The 23415-nt window shown below is 45.5% G+C and overlaps 1 protein-coding gene across 2 annotated transcripts in view; it reads left to right on the forward strand.

Annotated features, from left to right (window-relative positions):
* LOC127566440 (Fc receptor-like protein 5) overlaps positions 1-23415 on the forward strand; it is a 121186-nt gene that overhangs the window by 48728 nt on the left and 49043 nt on the right. For both annotated transcript variants that reach the window (XM_052008853.1, XM_052008854.1), the window contains 3 exons: positions 7145-7252; positions 7703-7810; positions 16405-16434. In XM_052008853.1, the coding sequence (XP_051864813.1) occupies positions 7780-7810; positions 16405-16434 (61 nt within the window). In that variant the 5' untranslated portion in view covers positions 7145-7252; positions 7703-7779. The remainder of the gene's footprint in view (positions 1-7144; positions 7253-7702; positions 7811-16404; positions 16435-23415) is intronic.

Below are 23415 nucleotides of genomic sequence, written 5' to 3' on the forward strand. Positions count from 1 at the left end.
CCACACACCCTAATCCCATGCCTAAACGAACCGAGGGATAAAGACGGTGATATAAGTCGCAGCAGTGAGACGTGCTGCGCACACGATCTGCAGTGAATTTGTCTACCATTGCTGAGATTTACAATTGCGTCTATTATGTACGTTACATGAGAGTACAATATTAACTGGCCTTTTCAGTCCTTATTCTTGTCTGGAGAAGTCATCTTATTGCCCTTAGGCGACGTCGTCTTATCCATCTAGATAGCCCATTTAGAGCAGTGAAGGTACATTGTTGACTCTTTCATGAATTTCCCCAGCTCATTTCTCCAGCCATCTCCTGCACTGCCGAGGCATTACTTGGGAATAAGTGTCGCAGAGTCTTACAACACGGAAAAAGACCCTTCGGCCCAACTAGTCCATGCCTACCAAGATGCCCATTAAATCAAGTCCCATTTACCCGAATTTGGCCCATATCCTTCTCAACCATTTCTATCCATGTTCCTGTCCAACTCTCTGTTAAGATGTGTTTTTGTACCCACCTCATTCACGTCATCTGACAGCTCATCCGTTATACTACAAAAAAGTTGCCTCTAGATTTCCTGTTATGTATTTCCAATCTTGAAGCTATGCCCTCTAGTTGTTGACTCCCCAACCCTGGGAAAAGATTGTGTGAATTCACCCTATCTATGGCCCTCATGATTATATGCACCTCCATGAGATCGCCTCTCAGTCTTCTACGCTCCAAGGAATGAAGTCCTAGCCCGTACAACCTCTCCCTCTACCTCAGTTTCTCATGCCTGGCAAATCTTTCCCGCACTCTTTCGAGTTTGTTAACATCTTTCTTATAGCAGGGTGCCCAAAACTGAACACAGTGTTCCATGTGCGGCCTCCTGTACAACCGCACCTTCACTTCTATACTCAATGCCCTGACTGATGGCCAGCGTGACTAAAGCCTTCTGTTATTTTTCATAACCTCCTTCACTGTCAACGATACCAACACCGTTAGTCTCATCTGCACATTTACTAACCAGGCCTTGTGCATTCTTATTCAAATCACTGATATACATCTGTGACAAAGCCTCGCATGGGAGTCTGCTCCAGAAGATGAAGTCGCTTGGCGTTCAGGATGAAGTAGCCAATCGGATTCAACATTGGCGGAGCAGGAGAAGCTGGAAAGCGTTGGTAGATGGTTAACTCTCTGATTGAAGGTCTGTGGCTAGTGGTCTGCTGCAGGGATCGGTGCTGAGCCTGTTGTTGTTTAGTATTCATATCAATGATTCAGATGATTACGCTGTAAACTGGATCAGCAAAATTTGCGGATGACACCAAGACTGGGGGCGCAGTAGACAGGGAGGATAGTGTAGAAATTGCAGGAGCCCTAACAGGGATATATAACACATCCTTCGCCACGGGTGAGGTGCCGGATGACAGGAAGACAGCTAATGTTGTTCCATTGTACAAGAAAGGCTCTAAGAATAAGGCGGGAAATTACAGGCCGGTGATCCCGACATCAGTCGTGGGTAAATTATTGGAAGGTATTCTAAGGGACAGGACATCTAAGTATTCGGATAGACAGGGCCTGATCAGGGATAGTAAACATGGCTTTGTGCGTGGTAGGACTTTATGGAGTTTTCCGAAGAGGTTCCCAAGAACGTCGATGAGGGAAAGGCGGTGGACCTTTTCTACACGGACTTCAGCAAGGCCTTTGACAAAGTGTCGCATGATCCAGAAGTTTACCTCGCTTGGTATTAAGGATGAGGTAGCTAATTGGATTCAACATCGGCTTATCGGGAGAAGCCAGAGAGTGGTAGTAGATGGTTGTCTCTCTGACTGGAGGCCTGTGTCTTGTGGTGTGCCACAGGGATCTGTGCTGAAGCCGTTGTCGTGTATAATATTAATGACTTAGACGACAACGTGGGAAATTGGATAAGCAAATTTACGGTTGATACAAAGAATGGAGAGTAGTGGACGGCTAGGAAGACGATTAAAGCTTGCAGGGTGATCTTGAACAGCTGGGTAAATGGGCTGAAAAATGGAAGATGGAATTTAATGCAGGCAAGTGTGAGGTGTTGCACTTTGGGAGGACAAACCACGGGAAGACTTACACAGTGAATGGCAGGGCTCCTCGGTGTGCCTTAGAGCAAAGGGACCTAGGAATACAGATCCCTTGTTCCTTGAAAGTGGCGTCACAGGTAGATAGGGTCGTAAAGAGAGCTTTTGGCACTTTGGCCTTCATAAATCACAGCATCGAGTCCGGGGGTTTGGATGTTATGTTGAAGTTGTACGAGACGTTGGTGAGGTCGGATTTGGAGAGTTGTGTGCAGTTCTGGTCACCCACCTACAGGAAAGGTATCAATAAGCTTGAAGAGAACAGGGAAAAATTTACAAGGATGTTGACGGGACTTGAGGACCTGAGTTATTGGTAAAGGTTGAATAGGTTAGGACTCTATTTCCTGCAGCCCAGGAGAACGAGCGGAGATCTTATAGGGGTAGGTAAAATTATGAGGGGTAGAGATAAGTTGAATGTATACAGGTATTTTCCCCTCATGTTGGGTGAGACTAGAACCGGAGGACCTAATTTAAAGGTGAAAGGTGAAATATATAAGGGGAATTTGAGAGTGAATTTGAGGCAGATAGATGGAACGAGGCAGAAAATCAGGTTGGCAGGGACTAGATGGGCCGAAGGGCTGTTGCACTCTATGCCTCTGTGACAAACAACACAGGACCCAACACCGACCCCTGACGCACACCACTAGTCACGGGTGTCCAGTGAGAGATGGTCGCTGCTGACCATCAAGCTAATTGTGTGACTAGTTAGCCAGCTCTTCCTGGATTCCATAATACCTAGCCTTGCAGAACAGCCTACCATGTGAAAACTTAATTTTACTGAAGTCAACATGCACCAGGTCTACCATCCCGCCCTCCTCTACCTTCGAGGTCACTTCATCAATGAACCTCAATCAACTCCGGTCTTTCCAGATACATCTTCCCTCAGAATCCTCTCCAGTAACTTACCCACCACAGATGTTAGGTTTGTTGATCTGTAATTCCCATGTTTTTCATTGCAGCCTTTCTTAAACAAAGGCACAAAATTCTCTGCCAACCAGTCTTCGGGCAACTCACCCGTATTTAATGTCCTGATCACTCTCTCTGAATGTGAATTTGGTTGTCATTGCTGATATCTACAGCCACCTACCGTCCACATGATGAAACATATGTCCTTCGGCTCCATCCTTCCCCGCTGTCCGAGGCTGCAAACAAGTTTTGCAAGTGAACAGAGGATTGCTGATGCTCCGTTAAAGTTGGCGTGCTGAAGTTCCTGCTGAAGGCGCCACCTCCTCTACATTAGGGACGACAGAGCCCCAACGAATCAGATCATTTACATGCTATCCCAACCTTCCGATCGCCAAACACTTCCACTCTCCAACCTATTCCCGCTCTGATCCCTGCAACTTGGACTCAAATGAAGGCCCCAGTCAATAGCAGGGAAACTTCCTCCGAAGTCGAGCCAGTAATAGATTGATATGGTGCAGAAACAGGCCATTCAGCCCATCATGTGCATGCAGCCCGTTGTACATATCCACACTATTCCCGTTAAGCCCGCTATCTTCTATGCTTTGCTGATTCCAGTACTTGTCAATATGCCTATTCAGGTGGATCGTTCAAAATTCCAACCATTCGTTGTGCGAAAACAAACTCGCTGAGATCCATCTAAACCTCCCAACTATCAGGTTCAAACTATGCCCTCTTGTCTTAGGTATCCCCAGAAAGGGGAGAAATATTTCTCTCTCACCAACTTTAATCGATGCACCATAGACAGCATCCTATCCTATCCGGATGCATCACGGCTTGGTACGGCAACTGCTCTGCCCAGGACCGCAAGAAACTGCAGAGAGTTGTGGACACAGCCCAGCGCGTCAGGGAAATCAGCCTCCCCTCCTTGGGTTCTCTCTTTACCTATCACTGCTTTGGCGAAGTTGCCAGCATAATCAAAGACCCCACCCATCCGGTTCATTCTCTCGTCCCTCCTCTTCCATCAGGTAGAAGTTATAGGAGCCTGAGGGCACGTACCAACAGGCTCAAGGACAGCTTCAATCTCACTGTGATAAGAATATTGAGCCGTTCCCTTATACGATGAGATGGATACTGACCTCACGATCTACCTTGTTGTGACCTTGCACCTTATTGCACTGCACTTTCTCTGTAGCTGGGACACTACTGTTATTGTTTTTACCTATACTACCTCAATGCACTCTGTGCTACCTCAGTGTAACTGCACTGTGTAATGAATTGAACTGTACGATCGGTGTGCAAGACAAATTTTTCATTGTACCTCGGTACAAGTGACAATAATAAAGCAATACCAACACCAATATTTATTCTCCTCGTTAGTTTACTCATAAGCGTAAGGACCCCCCCCCCCGACCCCAGCCTCCTCATCTCCAGAGAGAAAAATAACAAGCAGCCTATCCCGTCTCTTTTAACTTCAATGCTCAATCCCATGCAACATCCTGGTGAATCTCCACTGTACCTTGTGCAACTCAATCACATCCTTCCTTTTGCGACAAGAATACTCCAGATGTGGCCCAGTTGATGTTCATAAATATGACGTCCCTGATCTTATATTCCAATCCACGGCCAATAACGGTAAGCATCCCCTGTGCCTTCTTTACTAAATTGCCCACATGCGTTACTGCCACTTTCAGGGACCCATTAGCTTGTACACCGATATTCCTCCGACATTTCAGACACCACGATAACTCACATCTTTGCTTAGTGCATTGTGTTCAGTTCTGGTCGCCTCATTATAGGAAGGATGTGGAAGCTTTAGAGAGGGTGCAGAGGAGGTTTACCAGGACGTTGCCTGGATTCGAGAGCATGTCTTATGAGTATAGGTTGAGCGAGCTAGGGTTTTTTTCCTTTTGAGAGAATAAGGATGAGAGGTGACTTGATAGAGGTGTGCAGGATGATAAGAGGCATAGATCGAGTGGACAGTCAAAGACTTTTTCCCAGGGTGACAATGGCTAACACGAGGGGGCATAATTTTAAGGTGATTGGAGGAAGTAGGTATGGGGGCATTTCAGAGGTAAGGTTTTTTTACACAGAGAGTGGTGGGTGCGTAGAACGCACTGCCGGCAGAGGTTGTGGGTGCAGATACTTTGGGGACATTGAAGATACTTTTAGATAGGCACATGAATGATACAGAAATGGAGGGAGGTGTGGGTGGGAAGGGTTAGATAGATACTAGTGCAGGATAAAATGTCGGCACAGCATCGTGGGCCGAAGGGCTTGTACTGCGCTGTAATGTTTTCTGTTCTATGTTCTATGTTTTGGTTTCTTTCCTTTTCTCAACACTGCTCGATTTCTCCATATCGTTTCCTATTTGATCATTTAATCTGCTCGGCTCTTCTTAACTATTAGAATATAATTAGGCATTATTATGGCAGAAAGCAGAAGAGCAGAAGGGAATCGACATCATTTTCCTCTTTCTCTCAATATTAAATGCTCTTTTATCCCAATGGCTCCCATTATTTTGAAAGGTCATCAGTCCTTCTTCCCCTAACAGTTGGATGAGCTGCTGAGACATGAATTCTTCTTGACTTCTGACCATTAATATGCATCATCAGCGGAAAAAAGTGCTTTGGTAGTCATTAGTGATCCCTGTCATTTTGAAATGCTTTACTGAATTGTGTGTGTGTGTGTGTGTGTGTGTGTGTGTGTGTGTGTGTGTGTGTGTGGGTGGGTGGGTGGGTGGGTGGGGGGATACTACATATGGACCCGTAGCAGTAGCAAACCACTTATCCGCGGTCACAGGACTGCACCAGTTGAATATTGTTGGTAATAGTTTTCATGCGTAGTTTTCACATCTAATGCTTCATTAATTTGCCCATGTCAGCAAAGTTAACAGAATTGTTCAGCACAGGAACAGGCTTTCCTGCCCACCACATCTACACCGACCTCTTTGTCCATCTGCCCTAATCCCCTTTGCCAGCATTAGGCCCTGACCTTTGTCAGTGTCTGTCTAAATTACCCTTAAACATAATAGTTGTGTCTAATTCTACCACTTCCTCTGGCAGTTCGTTCCAGGTAGCAACCGTTCTCTGTGTTAAAAAAATACCTTAAGACCCCCTTTAAATCTACGAACTCTCACATTAAACTTTCTTTTCATATCCTTACAATGGAAGAAGTGACTAGACACCCTTGTCTAACTGACACCTAACCAGTGGTGAGTTTGCTTGGAATGATAGTATTGAAGCCGGAGCTGTAGTCAATAAACATCGTCTAAGAGAGCCATGACGATCTGAAGGTCCTGTTTCTGATCTACGTCTCCCTGACTCAATAAGATAAGACAAGTTATCCTTATTAGTCACATGTACATCTAAACACACTGTGAAATGCATCTTTTGTGTGGAGTGTTCTGGGGGCAGCCCGCAAGTGTCGCCACGCTTCCAGCGCTAACATGACATGCCCACAATTTCCTAACCCGTACGTCTTTGAAATGTGAGAGGAAACCGGAGCACCCGGAGGAAACCCACGGAGATACACGGGGAGAATGTACAAACGCAATCCTCACAGACAGCGGCCGGAATTGAACCCGGGTCACTGGGCGCTGTAAAGCGTCACGCTAACCGCTACACTACCGTGCCTGGCATCGCCAATGGATACACCTAGGGCCACTGAAGTGAACTGGAGAATGGACAATATGTTCGATGCCTCAAACAAGTATCCATACAAATCTGTCACGAAGCCTTGGTTATTTATTCGTTGAATTTCCACTTTGCTGAACAGTGTTAACCAGCTTTGTCTCTGGTGAATTGTGTTTGGTGTCTGCCAGGATAAATGTTCAGTAGGGAGTTTTCACTGGCCTTGCCGTTTCACTTCACTCTCCCTTGTTTGCCAATCAACACAACAGTGCTCAGATGTCGTTAGCCCGGGCGATAAGTTATGAAAGATTTCCAGCGCGGACCCGCATATGAATGTTTCCGCTGACGGGTTAAGGTTAGGTTGGAATTAACGATGTTTCCATCTGTTGCTGGGCTAGCCTCGAGATAAGATTCCAGTTGTTCGTCTGAGATAAAAATTGTTCTGTAAACTGCCAGGGTGAAGTCGCAGATTCGGCATCACCGCGTCGACCTAAAGTTACACTTCTCTCTCTTGTGGTCAGGAAGTCACAGAGATCTCAACGTGTAATCCCCAGCGACACTGGTCGCGAGGTCTACAGCGGCAATTTGCTCTCAGGGAGCGGGGAGCCACCGCCGTCTCCTCATTTCACGTAAGTGCGCTTTTTGGGACTCGCGGCTGCTTTTTACACTGCAAGAGCGTAATAATTTCAGCACCTGCCTGGTAAATTTGTCTGCAGAAGAATTGGAAAGGGGACATGTCGGATGAGAAACAGTTCATGTATCTTGTTTTGATGTTCAGTGGAAGATTTTACTGCAGGTCGATGTGGCGTCGAGGAAGTGAACTTACAGAGTGACTTTCAGATTTGTTCTGTGTTTGGTTATTGAGCTCCCTATGTAAACGTGGTGGTTGAAATCGATGGGGAATGTGGAGAGAATAAAACGGGTCAGTGTAGCGTTGATGGAAATGGGTGCTTAGTGGTCCAAGAGACATGCAAGGCAGTGATGAAATTGGGAGTGGGCACGGTGGCAGAATTAAATTCTACCGGTCGCTTAAATTGACAAGGTGTGTCTGACGGTTGACTATGATTCGTTCCCATCAGCGACATTTCGCGGCATGAGCTTGATCCGAAGCACGCATATTCACGGATGCGATTGAGTTGCACGCCCTGGGCTGAAAATGAAGAGAACCTGCTTCCTTCTGATCTTCTGTAAGCGAATTTATTTCCAGTGTCGTTTTAACACTGCACTATTCGCCGTGGGTGCCTAATCAGAACGGCAAGGGTTATCCTTCGTTCGTTATGAAACCGAATTAAGAGTTTCATTTTCTGAAGGTCAGACGTTTAATTACAATGCCTTGCAATATAATATTTTAGTTTTAATGAAAACTTACTGCGAATCATAACTGTTTCAAAAGGGATATTTTGTTAAACTTAGGGTTGAATATTAAGAAATTCTTCTATTTAGAATTAATTATGTTGTCTTTTACTTAATTTCGCAGAGAAAGGCAAATTAATTTGTAAGTGTTTGTAATTTTGATGGACACCTGTCAGCTGTGGTCCGGTTACTTCACACATAAGATTTTTGTTTGTGACCCGCTGAAGCTTTCACGATCTGTGAGTTTCCGAGTGAAATTTTAAACGTGACCAAGGTACACGTTTGGCTGAACATCTGGTGAGGAGGGGCAGAGAAACAATCAGAGAAAAAAGAACAGTACGTGGACAAGGATAGATCAGGAGAAAGAGAGAGCGATAGAGAGAGGCAGTGAGAGTGAGAGAAAGACAGAGAGAGGCAGAGATAGAGGGAGATACGGGTAGAGAAAGGAAGTGAAATACAGAAAGTGAAGCCGGAGTGAGATGGTGAGAGAGCAAAATAAGTACATGGATAGAAATATAGACAGACAGAGAGATAGATAGATCGATAGATAGATAGACCGATCGATCAATAGACAGACAGACAGACAGACAGACAGACAGACAGACAGACAGACAGATAGATAGATAGATAGATAGATAGATAGATAGATAGATAGATAGATAGATAGATAGATAGATAGATAGATAGATGGATAACTGGATAGATAGATAGATAGATAGATAGATAGATAGATAGATAGATAGATAGATAGATAGATAGATAGATAGATAGATAGATAGATAGATAGATAGATAGATAGATAGATAGATAGAAAGATAGATAGCTATGTCGACAGACAGATAGATAGATAGATAGATAGATAGATAGATAGATAGATAGATAGATAGATAGATAGATAGATAGATAGATAGATAGATAGATAGATAGATAGATAGATAGAAAGATAGATAGCTATGTCGACAGACAGATAGATAGATAGATAGATAGATAGATAGATAGATAGATAGATAGATAGATAGATAGATAGATAGATAGATAGATAGATAGATAGATAGATAGATAGATAGATAGATAGATAGATAGATTTGTCGACAGATAGATAGATAGATAGATAGATAGATAGATAGATAGATAGATAGATAGATAGATAGATAGATAGATAGATAGATAGATAGATAGATAGATAGATAGATAGATAGATAGATAGAGACAGACAGACAGACAGACAGACAGACAGACAGACGGATATACAGATAGATAGATAGATAGATAGATAGATAGATAGATAGATAGATAGATAGATAGATAGATAGATAGATAGATAGATAGATAGATAGATAGATAGATAGATAGATAGATAGATAGATAGATAGATAGATAGATAGATAGATAGATAGATAGACAGACAGACAGACAGATAGATAAATGGATGGATAGACAGACAGAGACAGATAGATAGATAGCAGACAGATAGATAGAGAGAGAGGGAGGTCGGCGGATGGAGAGAGATAACGAGAGATACTGCAAGTGAAGGGAAGTTGTCAAGAGAGAGATATAAGGAGGTGGATATATAGATAGATAGGGAGGTGGATAGAGAGAGAGAGAGAGGGAGAGAGAGAGAGAGAGAGTGTCAGCACGGAATCAGGCCCTTCGGCCCGTGTCCCTGCCGACCATGAACCACCCATCCTGCATTCATCCCATTTTATTCTCTCCACATTCCCATCAATTCCCCCCAGATTCTAACGCTGAACCACGCAAAAAGGGCAGAGGCCAATGAATCTGCCAACCCGAACGTCTTTGGGATGTGGAGGAAACCGAGCATCACCCCTTCCCCCCCTCAACACCGTAGAGAACGCTGAAACTCCGACAGCCCCCGAGGTCCGGATTGAACTAGGTTCTCTGGCAGTGAGATGCAGCGACTCTACTCGCTTCTCCCCTGTGCCGCCTGAAGATGCCACGCCATTCTCAGCGACCTGTGAACGTACATCTTTGGTAATATTGTACCCGCTGTAGAATTGCTCCCGAGGTTACATTGAGTCTGTTCATGACTTTAAGCGGGTAAGGTTAGGCTGGGTAACTTTTCCGACGTTCACATTCACAATGGGCTGAATGGCCTCCAACAGAATATAGATTTACCATAATGTACTGTAATTCTGTTTTCTTTATCAGATCCTCTTCCGGTCTCTTCTCTTTCAAAGAGAACAGCCCAATTCGTGCTCTTATCTCAGATACTTTACATCTGTCTATAATACATTCTCTTGCCGTCCATTCCACACCAGAACACTGGGTACATTTCAGAGTTTATCGTCATGTCACTTTGATTCTTTCACCTTAATAAGCAATGGTCCATCATGCCTTTCACGGTTTTGCATCCCTCTGTCACTACCTCCTCTGTTCCGAGAACAACCCCACCTACTGCAGCCCATCAATAGAACTAAAGTCTATTATCGTCAGGAAACATTCTTTCCAAGGACACACAAGAGATTGCACACGCTGGAATCTCGAGCAACAATCTACAGTCTCCGGGGGTTGGGGGGGGGGGGGGGCGGTGGGGTTGGTGGTGAAGGAACTGTCGATGTTGCGGTTGGAAAATCTGCATCGGGTTTCGACCCGAATCATCGACAATCTCTTTCCCCCACAGATGCTGCCCGGCCCGCCGAGTTCCTCTGGCAGATCGTATGTTGCACCATTGCTTTCAAAGTGTTCTCATCTTTTCTTTAGCGTGATCCCCAGAGCTGGCAACTGCAGTTGTGGCCGCTGTAGACTTTTCTGAAAAGGATTAACATAACTTCCTCATTCTTGTACCCTCTGCCGCCATTTATCAGGTTCAGTCTCCCGTATGTTCAAAGTCAAAGTCGAGTTTCTTGCCATGTGCAGAAGTACATGAATGCATAGGTGCAACGAAAAACTTAACTGCAACAGCATCACAGGCATTTAGTATCAGTTAAGGAGCATTAACAAGAAAAACTAAATTAAATATAAATTAACCACAATTTTTTATAAGAAAGAACAGAATTAGAACAACACAGAAACAAAGTCCACTGTAGTGCAAAGTGATTAGACGGTGTTTCATATTCAAGTTCACCTTTATTGTCGTGGGCATACATACCCAGTGTATACATGCCATGAAAATTAACTCTTTGCCGCAACAGCACAGACGTTATAAATCTGACAAACATTAAATTAACATTAATTATACATATTTGCACAATATGCAAAATAACAGCGGCATTCTTTCAAGTTAAAGGAAGTATAGATCGAGGCAGAATTAGGAGTTTTTTTTTCAGTTCAGTACAAGAACTTTAATTCAGTGGGGAAGAAACTGTTGTTGAACCTTATGATGTGGGTCTTCAGGCTCCTGCACCTCCTGCCTGATGGCAGAGATGAGAAGAGGAAGTGGCCTGGATGGTGAGGGACCCTGATGATGGATGTCGCCTTCCTGAGTTCTTACATCCTTGTGGATATCCTTGGTGGTGGGGAGAAGTGCACCCATGATGAAACTGGCTGAGTCCGCCTCTTTCGCCACTTTGTCAGCCTTCACTACCAGTTCCAACGAACCATATGGATGTACCCTTACATTTATCTGCTCTGTTGCTCCTTTTGGTGTCTTTAGATTTCATTGCTTATTCACAATCTTCTTACCAACACATAACCATTCACGTTTTCTGCATTATATAATTCTGCCACTCTCTGCTCAATCCATCCTCCAGCCCTGTTTTTACCTCCCAGAAGACTCTGTGCCTCCCCAATTTGGTTTCATCTGAAAATTAGGAAGTAATTCTCCGTACACTCAAAAGCATTAATATTTATTGAGAAGCATCGTGGTCACAGTAGTCGGTCACCAGGGAACAGCATACCAGCCCAAAAGCACATTTTACCTACTGATATTTTTCCTTGTTACCTGGGAAAAAATCTATTCAAGCTTCCATATTTCTCTTTAATTCATGGCCTATCAATCTTGTTGACAGCCGATTATCAAACCTTAGCAAATATCTTCTGCATGTCCATGTACGCCACGTCAACCGCATTTCCTTTGGGATCCGCTCTGTTATTTCATCACATCCTTTATCTAGAGAGAGGGCCGGGAAACAGAAGAAAATACCTTAGAAACAGAGCAAACGTTGCAGGAGTATAGAAACTGTCGGGTGGGGCGGTGGTGGTAACTTAATTTGGACATCGGTGGGGGAATGAAGTACCATTAGAGAAACAAAGGACTGCAGATGCTGGAATCTATACGAAAAACACTATGATGCTGGAGGAACTCAGCAGGGCAGGTATCAGCTGTGGAGAAAAGCAGGCGGTCAATGCTTCGGGTCCGGAACCATCTTTAGGACTCTCGACTTAAACCTGTGCCGTCGAGTTCCAGACTCCCCTGACCTCTGAAAAGAATCTGGCCCTGAAGAAGAGTCCTGACCCGAAACCTTGAACGTCTACATTCCTCCACGGATGCTGCCTGGCCTGCTGAGTTCCTCCAGCATCATCGTGTTTTCAATCAATGGGATAACATGAGGAGGCAAGGTTAAGCAGAACCCCAAAACGTTTTGTTGCTTCATTCAGGGCAGGATTGGTAACCAGAAAACGGAGCGGGGTCCGTTATGGGCCAAAGTTGCCATCTGTGCATGGAGTCGGAAGCCGGAGGTGACCTCACAAGAAATATATTTCATCTACGTTCAATATATTGCACGTCGGCTCATAGGGTGGGGTAGGGCCGTGTAATTTTAGGAAAGATTATCATTCAGACGGGGGAGTTATCAGATATATCAGCAGCCTTTACGGTGGATAAATACCCAGTGTCTGATGAGATGTATCCGGTTTGCTATTCGAGAATGTTTCTGGGACTCTGGCAGAATATTTCAAGTCTCTTCTGGCCATGGATAGATGCCAATCACATGGGGGGCCAGGCCAATGAAGATTTCTTGCCTTCATAAGCAGGGTCACCGATCATACGATTTGTCTCGTCATTTTGCAGATATGCAAAACATTGGCTGCACCGCACTTGCAGCGTTGTGCACAGTTCTGGTCACCACAGTGCAGGAAGGGCGGAGTAGCAATAGAGAGAGTGCAGAAGGGATTCGCCAGGCCTGGAATGGAGGCTTTACTGATGAGAGATTGGATAGGCTGTGTTTATTCTCTCTGGAATGCAGAAGGCTGAGGGGCAACCTCGTGGAAATATGTACAGTCTCTGAGGGGCATAGATATCAGAGATAGCCAGAGTCTTCTCACAGAGCAGCGGAGTTCAGAACTAATGGCACAGGTTTAAGTTAAGAGTGGAAAAATTTCAAGCGGATCCGAGGGATACGTTTCCCACAGGAGGGTGGTGAATATCTGGAACAAGCTGCCAGAGGAGGTGTTGGGGGCATGTACAATTGCAACATTTAAAAGGCATTTGGACAGTTGCTTGAATAGGGAAAGCAGAGAGGGATACGGGCTCAATGCAGGAAAATAGGATTCGCGCAAATATGCATCACGGTTGGCGTGAACAAAGTGAGCCGTTCGTGATGCCTATCTACGCTCATTCTATTTTCCTGCATTGAACCCATATCCCTCCCTGCTTTGCTCTGCTGTTATTCTGTGCTGTTAATTTGGAAAAGTACCCGCAAATCTGAAGGTGGTAAACGTGAACTCACTATTTAAAACATTTGGCATCGACAGACCGGGGAACCACAGACAGCATTGTCCAATACCAGTGTCAGGGAGAATGATGAATCCTATACGGAACGTTGTTGACAGAACACCACAAAGGGCTTAGACAATGTCAACATGTACCTGTGAAAGGTATGCAGTCTTTGACAAACCTATTAGATTTGTTTGAGAAGGTTTCTTGTAGAATAGGCGAGGGTTTGTAGGAAAAGGGGGGCACTGGGTGGGCATGAGGGGGTTACAGGGGGAGTGGGTGGGCATGGGAGGGTTACAGGGAGTGTGGGTCGGCATGAGGGGGTTAAGGGGCGTGAGTGGGCGTGAAGGTGTTACAGGGGGTGTGGGTGGGCATGAGGGGGTTACAGGGGCCGTGGGTGGGCATGAGCGGCTTACAGGGGGTTGTGGGGGCGTGGGTGCATATGAGGGGTTACAGGGGGTGAGGTCTGGAGGGGTAAATGCTCGGGGCAGGTAAATGGGACTAACAGAAAAATGTTTCAGCACAGACTAGAAGGGCCGAATGGCCTGTTTTCTGTGCTGTAGTTTTCTATGGTTCTATGAGTACTAAAGGATATGGGTGTATTTGGACTTACTGAAGGCTTTTGATAAACTCCCAAGGTAGAGTTAGTCAGCAAAATTAAAGACTCAGAGTTCCAGAATTGTAATGTACGGATCTGCATTTAGAATCGGTTGATAGTTGAAAAACAAGGTGTAAGAATAAATGTGCTGTTCCGGGTGGCAGGCGTTAATGATTAGTGTAGCTTGTGGATCTGTGCTTGAGTCCCAAGTATTCACAATATACACCGATGATTTGGATGCGGGAAATGTGCTTAGTATTTCCAAGTTTGTGGATGATACCACATAGTGTAGAGTTGTCAACTGTGAGAGGAGGGGAAGGGTACAATGATGACTAAAGGAGATTTAGACAAGTTGAGTGAATAGGCAAAGTCATGCAGGTGCAACGTAACATGGACGAATGTGACATAACAAAAGGAACAGGGAGGCAGAGTGTTAATAAGCACACACAAGATGGTGGAGGAACTCAGCAGGTCAGGCAGCATTGATGGAGGGAAGTAAACAGTCGACCTTTCGGGTCGAGACCAGTCCTGATTCATTGGAGTACAGAAGAATGAGAGGGGACCTCATATAAACACTTCGAATGTTGAAAGGATTGGACAGAGTCGATGTGGCTAAGTTGTTTCCCATGGTGGGTGAGTCCAGGACAAGAGGGCACGGTCTTAGAATTAGGGGTTACTCGTTTAGAACAGAGATGCGGAGAAATTTCTTTCGCCAGAAGGTCGTGGATTTATGGAATTTGTTGCCACGTACAGCTGTGGAGGCCCGATCATTGGGGGTACTTTAGGCGGAGATTGATAGGTATCTAATTAGTCAGGGTATCAAGGGGTATGTGGAGAAGGCCGGGAATTGGGGTTGGATGGGAGAATAGTTTATCTCATGGTGAAGTGGCGGAGCAGACTCGATGGGCCGCATGGACTAATTCTGCTCCTCTGTCTTGCGATCTTGTGATCTTGTGATCCCTTGTGTCAGAGTATTAATCAAATGGGGACAAACTAAGAATATTGAAGTACAAAAGGTGCTTGTGTCCTTCTCCATCATCACTGAATGCAAACGGTTGCTTTAAGCAGTGACGTAGAACAACAAATGTGGTACCATTATTCAAGAACAGCAGTAGGGAAAGGCCATATAACTATGAGCCCATGAACAGTCATGAGGGATTTATGGGTCTAATCCTGTTTCTGCTTCCCACTGTCTCATGGTCTGGAGCTGACAGAGGTCACTGATCAGCCACTTGCTTGTAATACGGATTTCCTTTGGCTTTGTCGGACAATCCTGAGACGAATGCTGAAATATCACCGTCCGAGCTGTGGAAACTCAGTGAGGCAAGCGTTCACATGTGAATATCTCGGTGTTATTTATTGCATCCGGCGCTCCCAGTGCGGCCTGATCTACATCGGCGATACCCGAAGCAGACTGGTGGATCTCTTCGTGGAGCTCCTTCGCCCTTCCGCCGGACCAGCCGGCATCTCCTGGTGGCCAGCCATTTTAATTCCACTTCTCATTCCCACACCGACATGTCTGTCCACGGCCTCCTCTAATGCAGGGTCGAGGATATACGCAGATTAGAGGATCAGCACCTTACATTCCGCCTTGGTAGTGTCCAGCCTGACGGCATGAGCATCCAATTCTTTAATTCTCTATTCTCGGTAATCAGTGCCTTATCCCTGATCCCACGGTCCCCATTACCCAATCTCTGTCTCCTTCCTTACCTTCTCCGTCAGCCCATCACCCACATAATCCTCCCACTTGTTTGTCTACCCATTTCCTTCCCTTCATTAGATGTTCTACCGTCCTGTCCTCTCGGATTCCATTCTATTCATTCCCTGATGCGAAATGTCGACTGTCTGTTTCCCTCCACAGATGCTGCCCGACCCGCTGAGTTCGTTCACAGTATATCGACAGTTTTTGCTCCAGGTTTCAGTATCTGCAGTCCCTTGTGTCTCCATTTGTATCAGTAATACCTTTCAATATAGAATATTTGTTACTCTTTCACAGTACTAACAATAAAACTTTATAGCCACCGCTGTAGTTGACTCTGAACTGAACCGGTAGTCACTTAGTTGAAGGGCAAAGAGCTATGGGCAATACATGTTACCTATTACGGCGACGCACAGATGTTAATGAAAAAAATAGTACAATAACCAGGCAGATCAGCACAGTGCCTACAGATGATAAAACATGCACTAAAATACGCTTATTTTCTTTCTACTTTCAGTGCAAAATGCTCTCCGGATGGCTGCAGACGGTATGTCGATAATTATGAAAAATATATACGAATTTTCAAACGTTCTTCTGTCTGTTGGCGGTGAAATTCGATTTGAAATTGATGACCCATTGGTGGCATCACAGCAGCTTTCCTCGAAAAGTACACCAGTTTGTTTGCCTGAGTTGCGGAGGAAAGTGTGATGCATGGAGAATGCAGGTGGTTCTCTCCATTGACAAGGTGTCCTCTCGGACCTTGTGGGAGGATAGGGCAGAAATTGCAGAGGCTCCGACAGGGATATTTAAAACGTCTTTAACCATGGGTAAGGTGCCGGATGACCGGAGGACAGCTAATGTTTTTCCATTGTTCAAGATATGCTCTCAGAATAAGGTGGGAAATTATAGGCCGGTGAGCCTGACATCAGTCGTGGGTAAATTATTGGAAGGTATTCTAAGGGGCTGGGCATCTAAGTATTTGGATAGACAGGGCCTGATTAGGGACAGTCAACATGGCTTTGTGCGTAGTAGGTCATGTCTGACCGATCTTATGGAGTTTTCCGTAGAGATTTCCAAGAACGTCGATGAGGTAAAGGCGGTGGACCTTGTCTACACGGACTTTAGCAAGGTCTTTGACAAAGTGTCGCATGATCCACAAGGTTACGTCTCTTGCTATTAAGGATGATGTAGCCAATTGGATTCAGCATTGGCTTTTTGGGAGAAGCCAGAGAGTGGTAGTAGATGGTCGTCTCTCTGACTGCAGGCCTGTGACTCGTGGTGTGCCACAGGGATCTGTGGTGGAGCCGTTGTTGATTTAGATGACAACGTGGGAAATTGGATCAGCAAATTTACAGTTGATACAAAGAAGGAGAGTAGTGGACGGCTAGGAAGGCGATTAAAGCTTGCAGCGTTGTCTTGAACAGCTCGGTAAATGGGCTTAAAAATGGCAGATGGAATTTAATGCAGACAAGTGTGAGGTGTTGCACTTTGGGAGGACAAACCAAGGTAGGACCTACACAGTGAATGGCAGGGCTCTGAGGTGTGCGGTAGAACAAAGGGACCTGGCAATACAGATACCTTGTCGCTTGACGGTGGCGTCAGAGGTAGATTGGGCCGGAAAAAGAGCTTCTGGCACATAGACCTTCATAAATCAGGGCATCGAGTACGGGGGTTGGGATGTTATGTTGAAGTTGGAGAAGACGTTGGTGAGGTCGGATTTGGAGAATTGTGTACAGTTCTGGTCACCTACCTACAGGAAAAATATCAATAAGCTTGAAAGAGTGCAGAGACAATTTACATGGATGTTGCCGGGTCTTGAGGACCCGGGTTATAAGGAAGGGTTTAATAGGGCAGGACTTTATTCCCTGGAGCGCAGGAGAATGAGGGGAGTTCTTACGGAGGTATAGAAAATTATTAGGGGTATAGACAGGGTGAATGCATGCAGGCTTTTCTCCCTCAAGTTGAGTGTGACTAGAACTAGAGGACATAGGTTCTGGGTGAAAGGTGACATATTTAAGGAAAATCTGAGAGGGTGGAAATAGCTGCTAGTGGAAGTGCTATTTGCAGGTTCAATTGTAACATTTAACTGAGGTTTTGATAGGTACATGGATAGGAGGGGATTGGATGGATATGTTCTGGGTGCAGGTAGATGGGACGAGACAGAAGTTCAGATCTGCATGGACTGGATGGGCCTGAGGGCCTGTTTCTTTGCTGTAGCACTCTACGAAGTTGAACGTCATGAAGTTATAGAGCCACACAGTCATACAGCACGGAGAAACAAAACATTCGGCCCAACTGGTCCATGCCGACCAAGGTGCCATCTAAGCTTCTCACATTTGCACGCGTTTAGCCCATAACCCTCTCAGCCGTTCCCATCAATGTACCTGTCCAGGTTCTCTTTATATGTTGGCAACGTACCTGCGTCTTCCATTTCTTCTGGCATATCATTACTCTGCGTGAAGAAATTTCCCCTCTGCTTCCTGTTAAATCTTTACACCTAAAACCTATGCCTTCTAGATCTCGCTACCCCAAACCCTGGGAAAAAAAGCGAGTTGTTCCCAACGCACTGCTGCCATTGGCCCACTTCGTGATAAGAGGCAAGAGTTTGGGACGTGCAGTGTAGTTTGCAGATGGGACGGGGATGCGGAGCTACTGTGCACCAGCGGAGGAAGGAATGGACGTTTGGGGGGGGGGGGGGGAATGATTAGGTACCAATTAGCCGCGCTGATTTGTCCGGACGGTGTCGAGCTGCTGAAGTACTTTTGGAGTGCGCACCTCACGCACGTGACGTATTCCGTTACGTCACAGTGTCAATGGGGTTTTTCAGGCCGGAGAAAAGACCGTCGGCCCCCATGCTGACTTTAGTTCTTCCCATTTCCCAGCGTTTGCATATCCCTCTAAGATCTGTGATCCCCGTACCGGTCCAAATATCCTTCACGCGTTGTAATTGTACCCGCCTCTACTACCTCCTCTGGCAGCTCGTTCCATGTACCAGCCACCTTCTGTGTGAATTTTTTCCTCTCAGATACCTCTGAAATCTTTCACCTTAAACCGATGCCCTCTAGTTTTAGACACCACTGGTCTGGGGAAAAGTACTCCAAACACCCAACTTATTTATTCCCCTCTGATTTTATAAATTTCTGTCAGGTCACCACTCAGCTTCCTTCGCTCCAGGAAGAGAAGCAGTTCCAACCTATTCATTTTCTGTACATAGCTCAAGCCCTATAGTCCCAGTAACATCCCCGTGCGTCCTTTCTGAACCCTTTCCAGCTTAATGATATCCTTCCTAGACCCAGGCGAACAGAACCTCACCCAATATTCCAAGTGCAGTCTCACCAGCGCCTTGTGCAGGTGTAACATGACGTCCCAACTGTTGCACTCAGTGTCCTTACCGATGAAGGCAAACATGCCAAACGCCCTTTTCACCATCATGTCTACCCGCGTCTCCACTCACAGGGAACCATGCGCCTTTATCCCCGGGTCCCTCCGCTATGCAATACACACCAGGGCCCAACCGTTTACTGTACAAATCCTGCCTTGGTTCAGAGCTCCAGTTTTGTTTTTAATTTGTAGACAGTGAAAGGGTTTGCGGTGTTAGGAAATGAGTAACTCCCCACGGAACTGGTTTCATGGAGTGGAGTTTCATACAAATCGAGGTAGCCAGCAGAAAATCGGGCCCTTTGGTCCACCGAGAGCATGCCGATCGTTAAGCACCCACTTGCACCGATCCTACAGGAATAGCACCCCCACGATCTACCCATAGTTTGTTTCTTTTTCAATCTTTTTATTAGTTTTCAAATTAATACAGATTAATATATCAATGTTTCTACATATAATACTAAGAGATCGGGAGAACAATCATGGCATGGATAATCATAAAGAACAATAGAGTATAAAAAAATCTGTAGATCCAACGATCTGTTAGTGAATGAATCCCCTTAGTTTCTACCACTCTCACAGAGAGTGGGAGCAACTCAAGAGCGTCCAGTTTACCAATCAACCGGCATGCCTTGGTGACGTGGAAGGAGAAAGAACTCCCGGGAGAAAACCACGCGGTCACAAGGAGAACATGCAATCTCCTCACACACAGCTCCCGGTCGCTGTAGCTGTGAGGCAACTGCTCTCCCACTTGCGCCAATCTACCGATCCCCTCAAACTCCGGCTTTTTTCCAACTCTGTGTGTGTGTGTGTGTGTGTGTGTGTGTGTGTGTGTGTGTGTGTGTGTGTGTATTTTTCCCCTAACTTTAATCTTCGAAGTCCTAACTTTGGGAAATTCCCCCCTATTCTTGGTCTCAGCGTTCAACGAAACGGTTTCCCTCCAATCTTGTTGAAGGTTTTGACCCGTTCCCTTGGTAATCCATCGGTGCGCCACTTGCAAATCCGATTCGACCTTACTGATGTGCTTTTGCCAGAATATCGCGGAAAATATTCTGGATGCAGCTTAACCGGCGTATTGCGTAATATTAACCCCTGTTTACCTCTGTTTACTCGTCACCTTCACATTTCAGGTGACCTGCTACCCCCTGTCCCTTTTCTCTCTCTATTCCGTCCTCCTGCACCCACCCCAGCCCCCCCCCATCATCCCGTTTCTTCCCCCCTGCTCCCATTCCATCTGCAGATCAACCATGCACACTCCTCCCACTCGGTCCTCCCCACCCCCCACAGTTCCTATCTGCCCAGCCCACCTCCCTTATTCGCTTCCATGCCCCACTTTCCTTTCCCTTTAGATTCCGACACATTTAACCCTTTGTTGCCTCCCTCTATCACCTCCCAGACTCTGTCGCTATTTCCATGTCTTCCCAGCACCCGTCCTCCTCTGGATCGACCTATCGCTTGCCAGCTCTTGCTGAACCCTTTCTCCTCACCTCTTCACACTGGTGATCTCCCTTCTACTCTTTCAGCCCAGACAAAGGCTCTCGACCAGAACCGGGGACCGTTCATTTCCCTCTCCTAATGCGGACTTGCCCGCTGAATCCCTCCCGCTTGTTGTGTTCCTTTCTTTGGCTCCAGATGTCAGCATCTGCAGTCTCTCTGGTCTGTATCTTCGTTTTGCTTCATTGTTGAATAGACATTTCAATAGTTCTCCTGATTAATTTATCCACCTCCCATGAAATTTCAACCATCTATTGCCCATGGGACATATTTCATGCCTTCTCTATTGGCATTTAACAATGTCTCCAACGGAAAATAAGTTCTCTCCTATGAAAGCAATGTTCGATATTCTGATATCACAAACCACAAGATCACAAGACAAAGGAGCAGAAGTAGGCCATTTGGCCCATAGAGTCTACTCCATGAGCTAAACTAACAGTATTACTATCTAGCCCCAACTTCCGGCCTTATCCCCATATCCTTTGATACCTTGACTAATTAGATACCTATCAATCTCCCCCTTAAACGCCTCCAATGATCGGGCCTCCACAGCTGTACGTGGCAAGGAATTCCATAATTTCACTACCGTCTGGCTATAGAAGTTTTTCCTCATTTCTGTTTTAAACAGGTACCCTCTAATTCTACGATTGTGCCCTCTGGTCCTGGACTCACCCACCAGGGAAAAAAAACAGCTTAACCACATCTACTCTGTCCAGTCCTTTCAATATTCTAAATGTTTCTGTGAGGTCCCCTCTCATTCTTCTGTACTCCAATGAATACAGTCCAAGAGCCGACAAACGCTCATCGTATGTAAGCCCTTTCAAACCGAGAATCATCCTGGTAAATCTTTGCTGAACCGTATCCAACATCAGCACATCCTTCCTAAGATAAGGGGCCCAAAACTGCGCACAGTACTCCAAATGAGGTCTCACCAGTTCCCCATAGAGCCTCATCAACACCTCCTTACTTTTATACTTTATACCTTTCGAGATAAATGCTAACATAGTATTCCATTTCTCTACTGCCGATCCGACGTGGTGGTTAACCTTTAGGGTATCCTGCACGAGTACCCCCAAGTCCCTTTGTACTTCTGTACTTTGAATTTTCTCCCCATCTAGATAATAATCTGCCCATTTATTTCTTTTTCCAAAGTGTACAACGGCACATTTCTCAACATTGAATCACATCTGCCATTTCTTTGCCTACTCTCCTAAACTATCTAAGTCTCACTGCAACCTTCCTATTTCTTCAATACCCCCTTCTCGTCCACCTATCTGCAATCGTCATGGCTCGATGAACGAAATAATTGCCTTTCGCCATTAAGGTCCAGAAGAGACTGTTAGATAGGTACATGGAGCTGAATAAAATAGAGGGCTATGGGTAAGCCTAGTAATTACTAGGGTAGGGACATGTTCGGAACAGCTTTGTGGGCAGAAGGGCCTGAATTGTGCTGTAGTTGTTCTATGTTTCTAAGTTGATCAACTTTTAACGGAAACGGACTGCATGTCGAGAAATGCGCACTTTAATATATTGCATTTTTTAACCGATTTTTATTGTTCACGCTTGGAAGAACACGGGACGAATTAGGGGCAGTCAGCAGAGCATTTTGAGATTCCTACAAACCTGATTATGTTTTTTTTAAGGAGGTGACCATAGGTGATTGATGAGGGCAGGGCAGTGGATGCTGTCTGCATCGACTTGTCCGAGCCTTTTGACAAGGTCCTCCATGGTGAGTTGATCAGTAAGCTAAGGATGCACGGAATCCACAGTGAATTGGACGTTTGGATTCATAGCTGACTTGCCCATAGAAGACACAGGGTAGTGGTGGAAGGGAGGTATTATGATTGGAGGAATCTGACAAGTGATATTGCACAGGGATGAGTGCTGGGACCTCTAATGTTTGTGCTGATCAACGGTTTGCACGATAATACAGACAAGTTGGTTAGTAAGTTTGCAGATGACATAAAGATCAGTGGAGTTGCAAATCGTGAAGTTCGTCAAGTGATATAGCAGAATATAGATAAGTTACAGGTATGTGCGGAGAAATAAGGAGATGGGAGTTTAATCCAGGACAGGTATGTGCGGAGAAATAAGGAGATGGGAGTTTAATCCGGGTAAGTGTGTTTGTTACACTTCGTGAGGTCAAATTTAAGGGAAAAATATACAGTTACTGGCAGTACGACAAACAACATTGATGTAGAGCGGGATCTTGCGCTTGAAGTGCATAGCTCTGCTGGCAACCCATGGAGGCGCACGGAATGCTTGCTTTCATTGTTAGGGGTACGGAGTATAAAGAGTCAAGAACTCATGTTGCAGTGAAGTGAAACTTTGGTTGGGCCGCACTTGAAATATTACGTGCAGTTCCGGTCGCCCTATTACAGGGAGACTTGAATTACTTTCTCTAGAGCCTCGGAGGCTGAAGGGAGACCCGACTGAAATGCATACAATTTAGAAAGGCATAAGTAGGGTAGTCAGCCAGAATATTTTTCCCAGGGTAGAAATGTCGAATACCAGACGGTATATATTTCTGGGGTTTGGGGGGGGGGCGCGGAGGGGAGGGGAATGGAGTTTCAAGGGGATGTGCGAGGCAAGTGTCTCAGACAAAGATTGGTGGGTGCCTGAAACTTGCTTCTGGTGATGGCGGTGGATGCAGACA

The sequence above is a fragment of the Pristis pectinata genome, chromosome 41 (genome assembly GCF_009764475.1).
Source record: "Pristis pectinata isolate sPriPec2 chromosome 41, sPriPec2.1.pri, whole genome shotgun sequence".
Lineage (NCBI taxonomy): Eukaryota > Metazoa > Chordata > Chondrichthyes > Rhinopristiformes > Pristidae > Pristis > Pristis pectinata.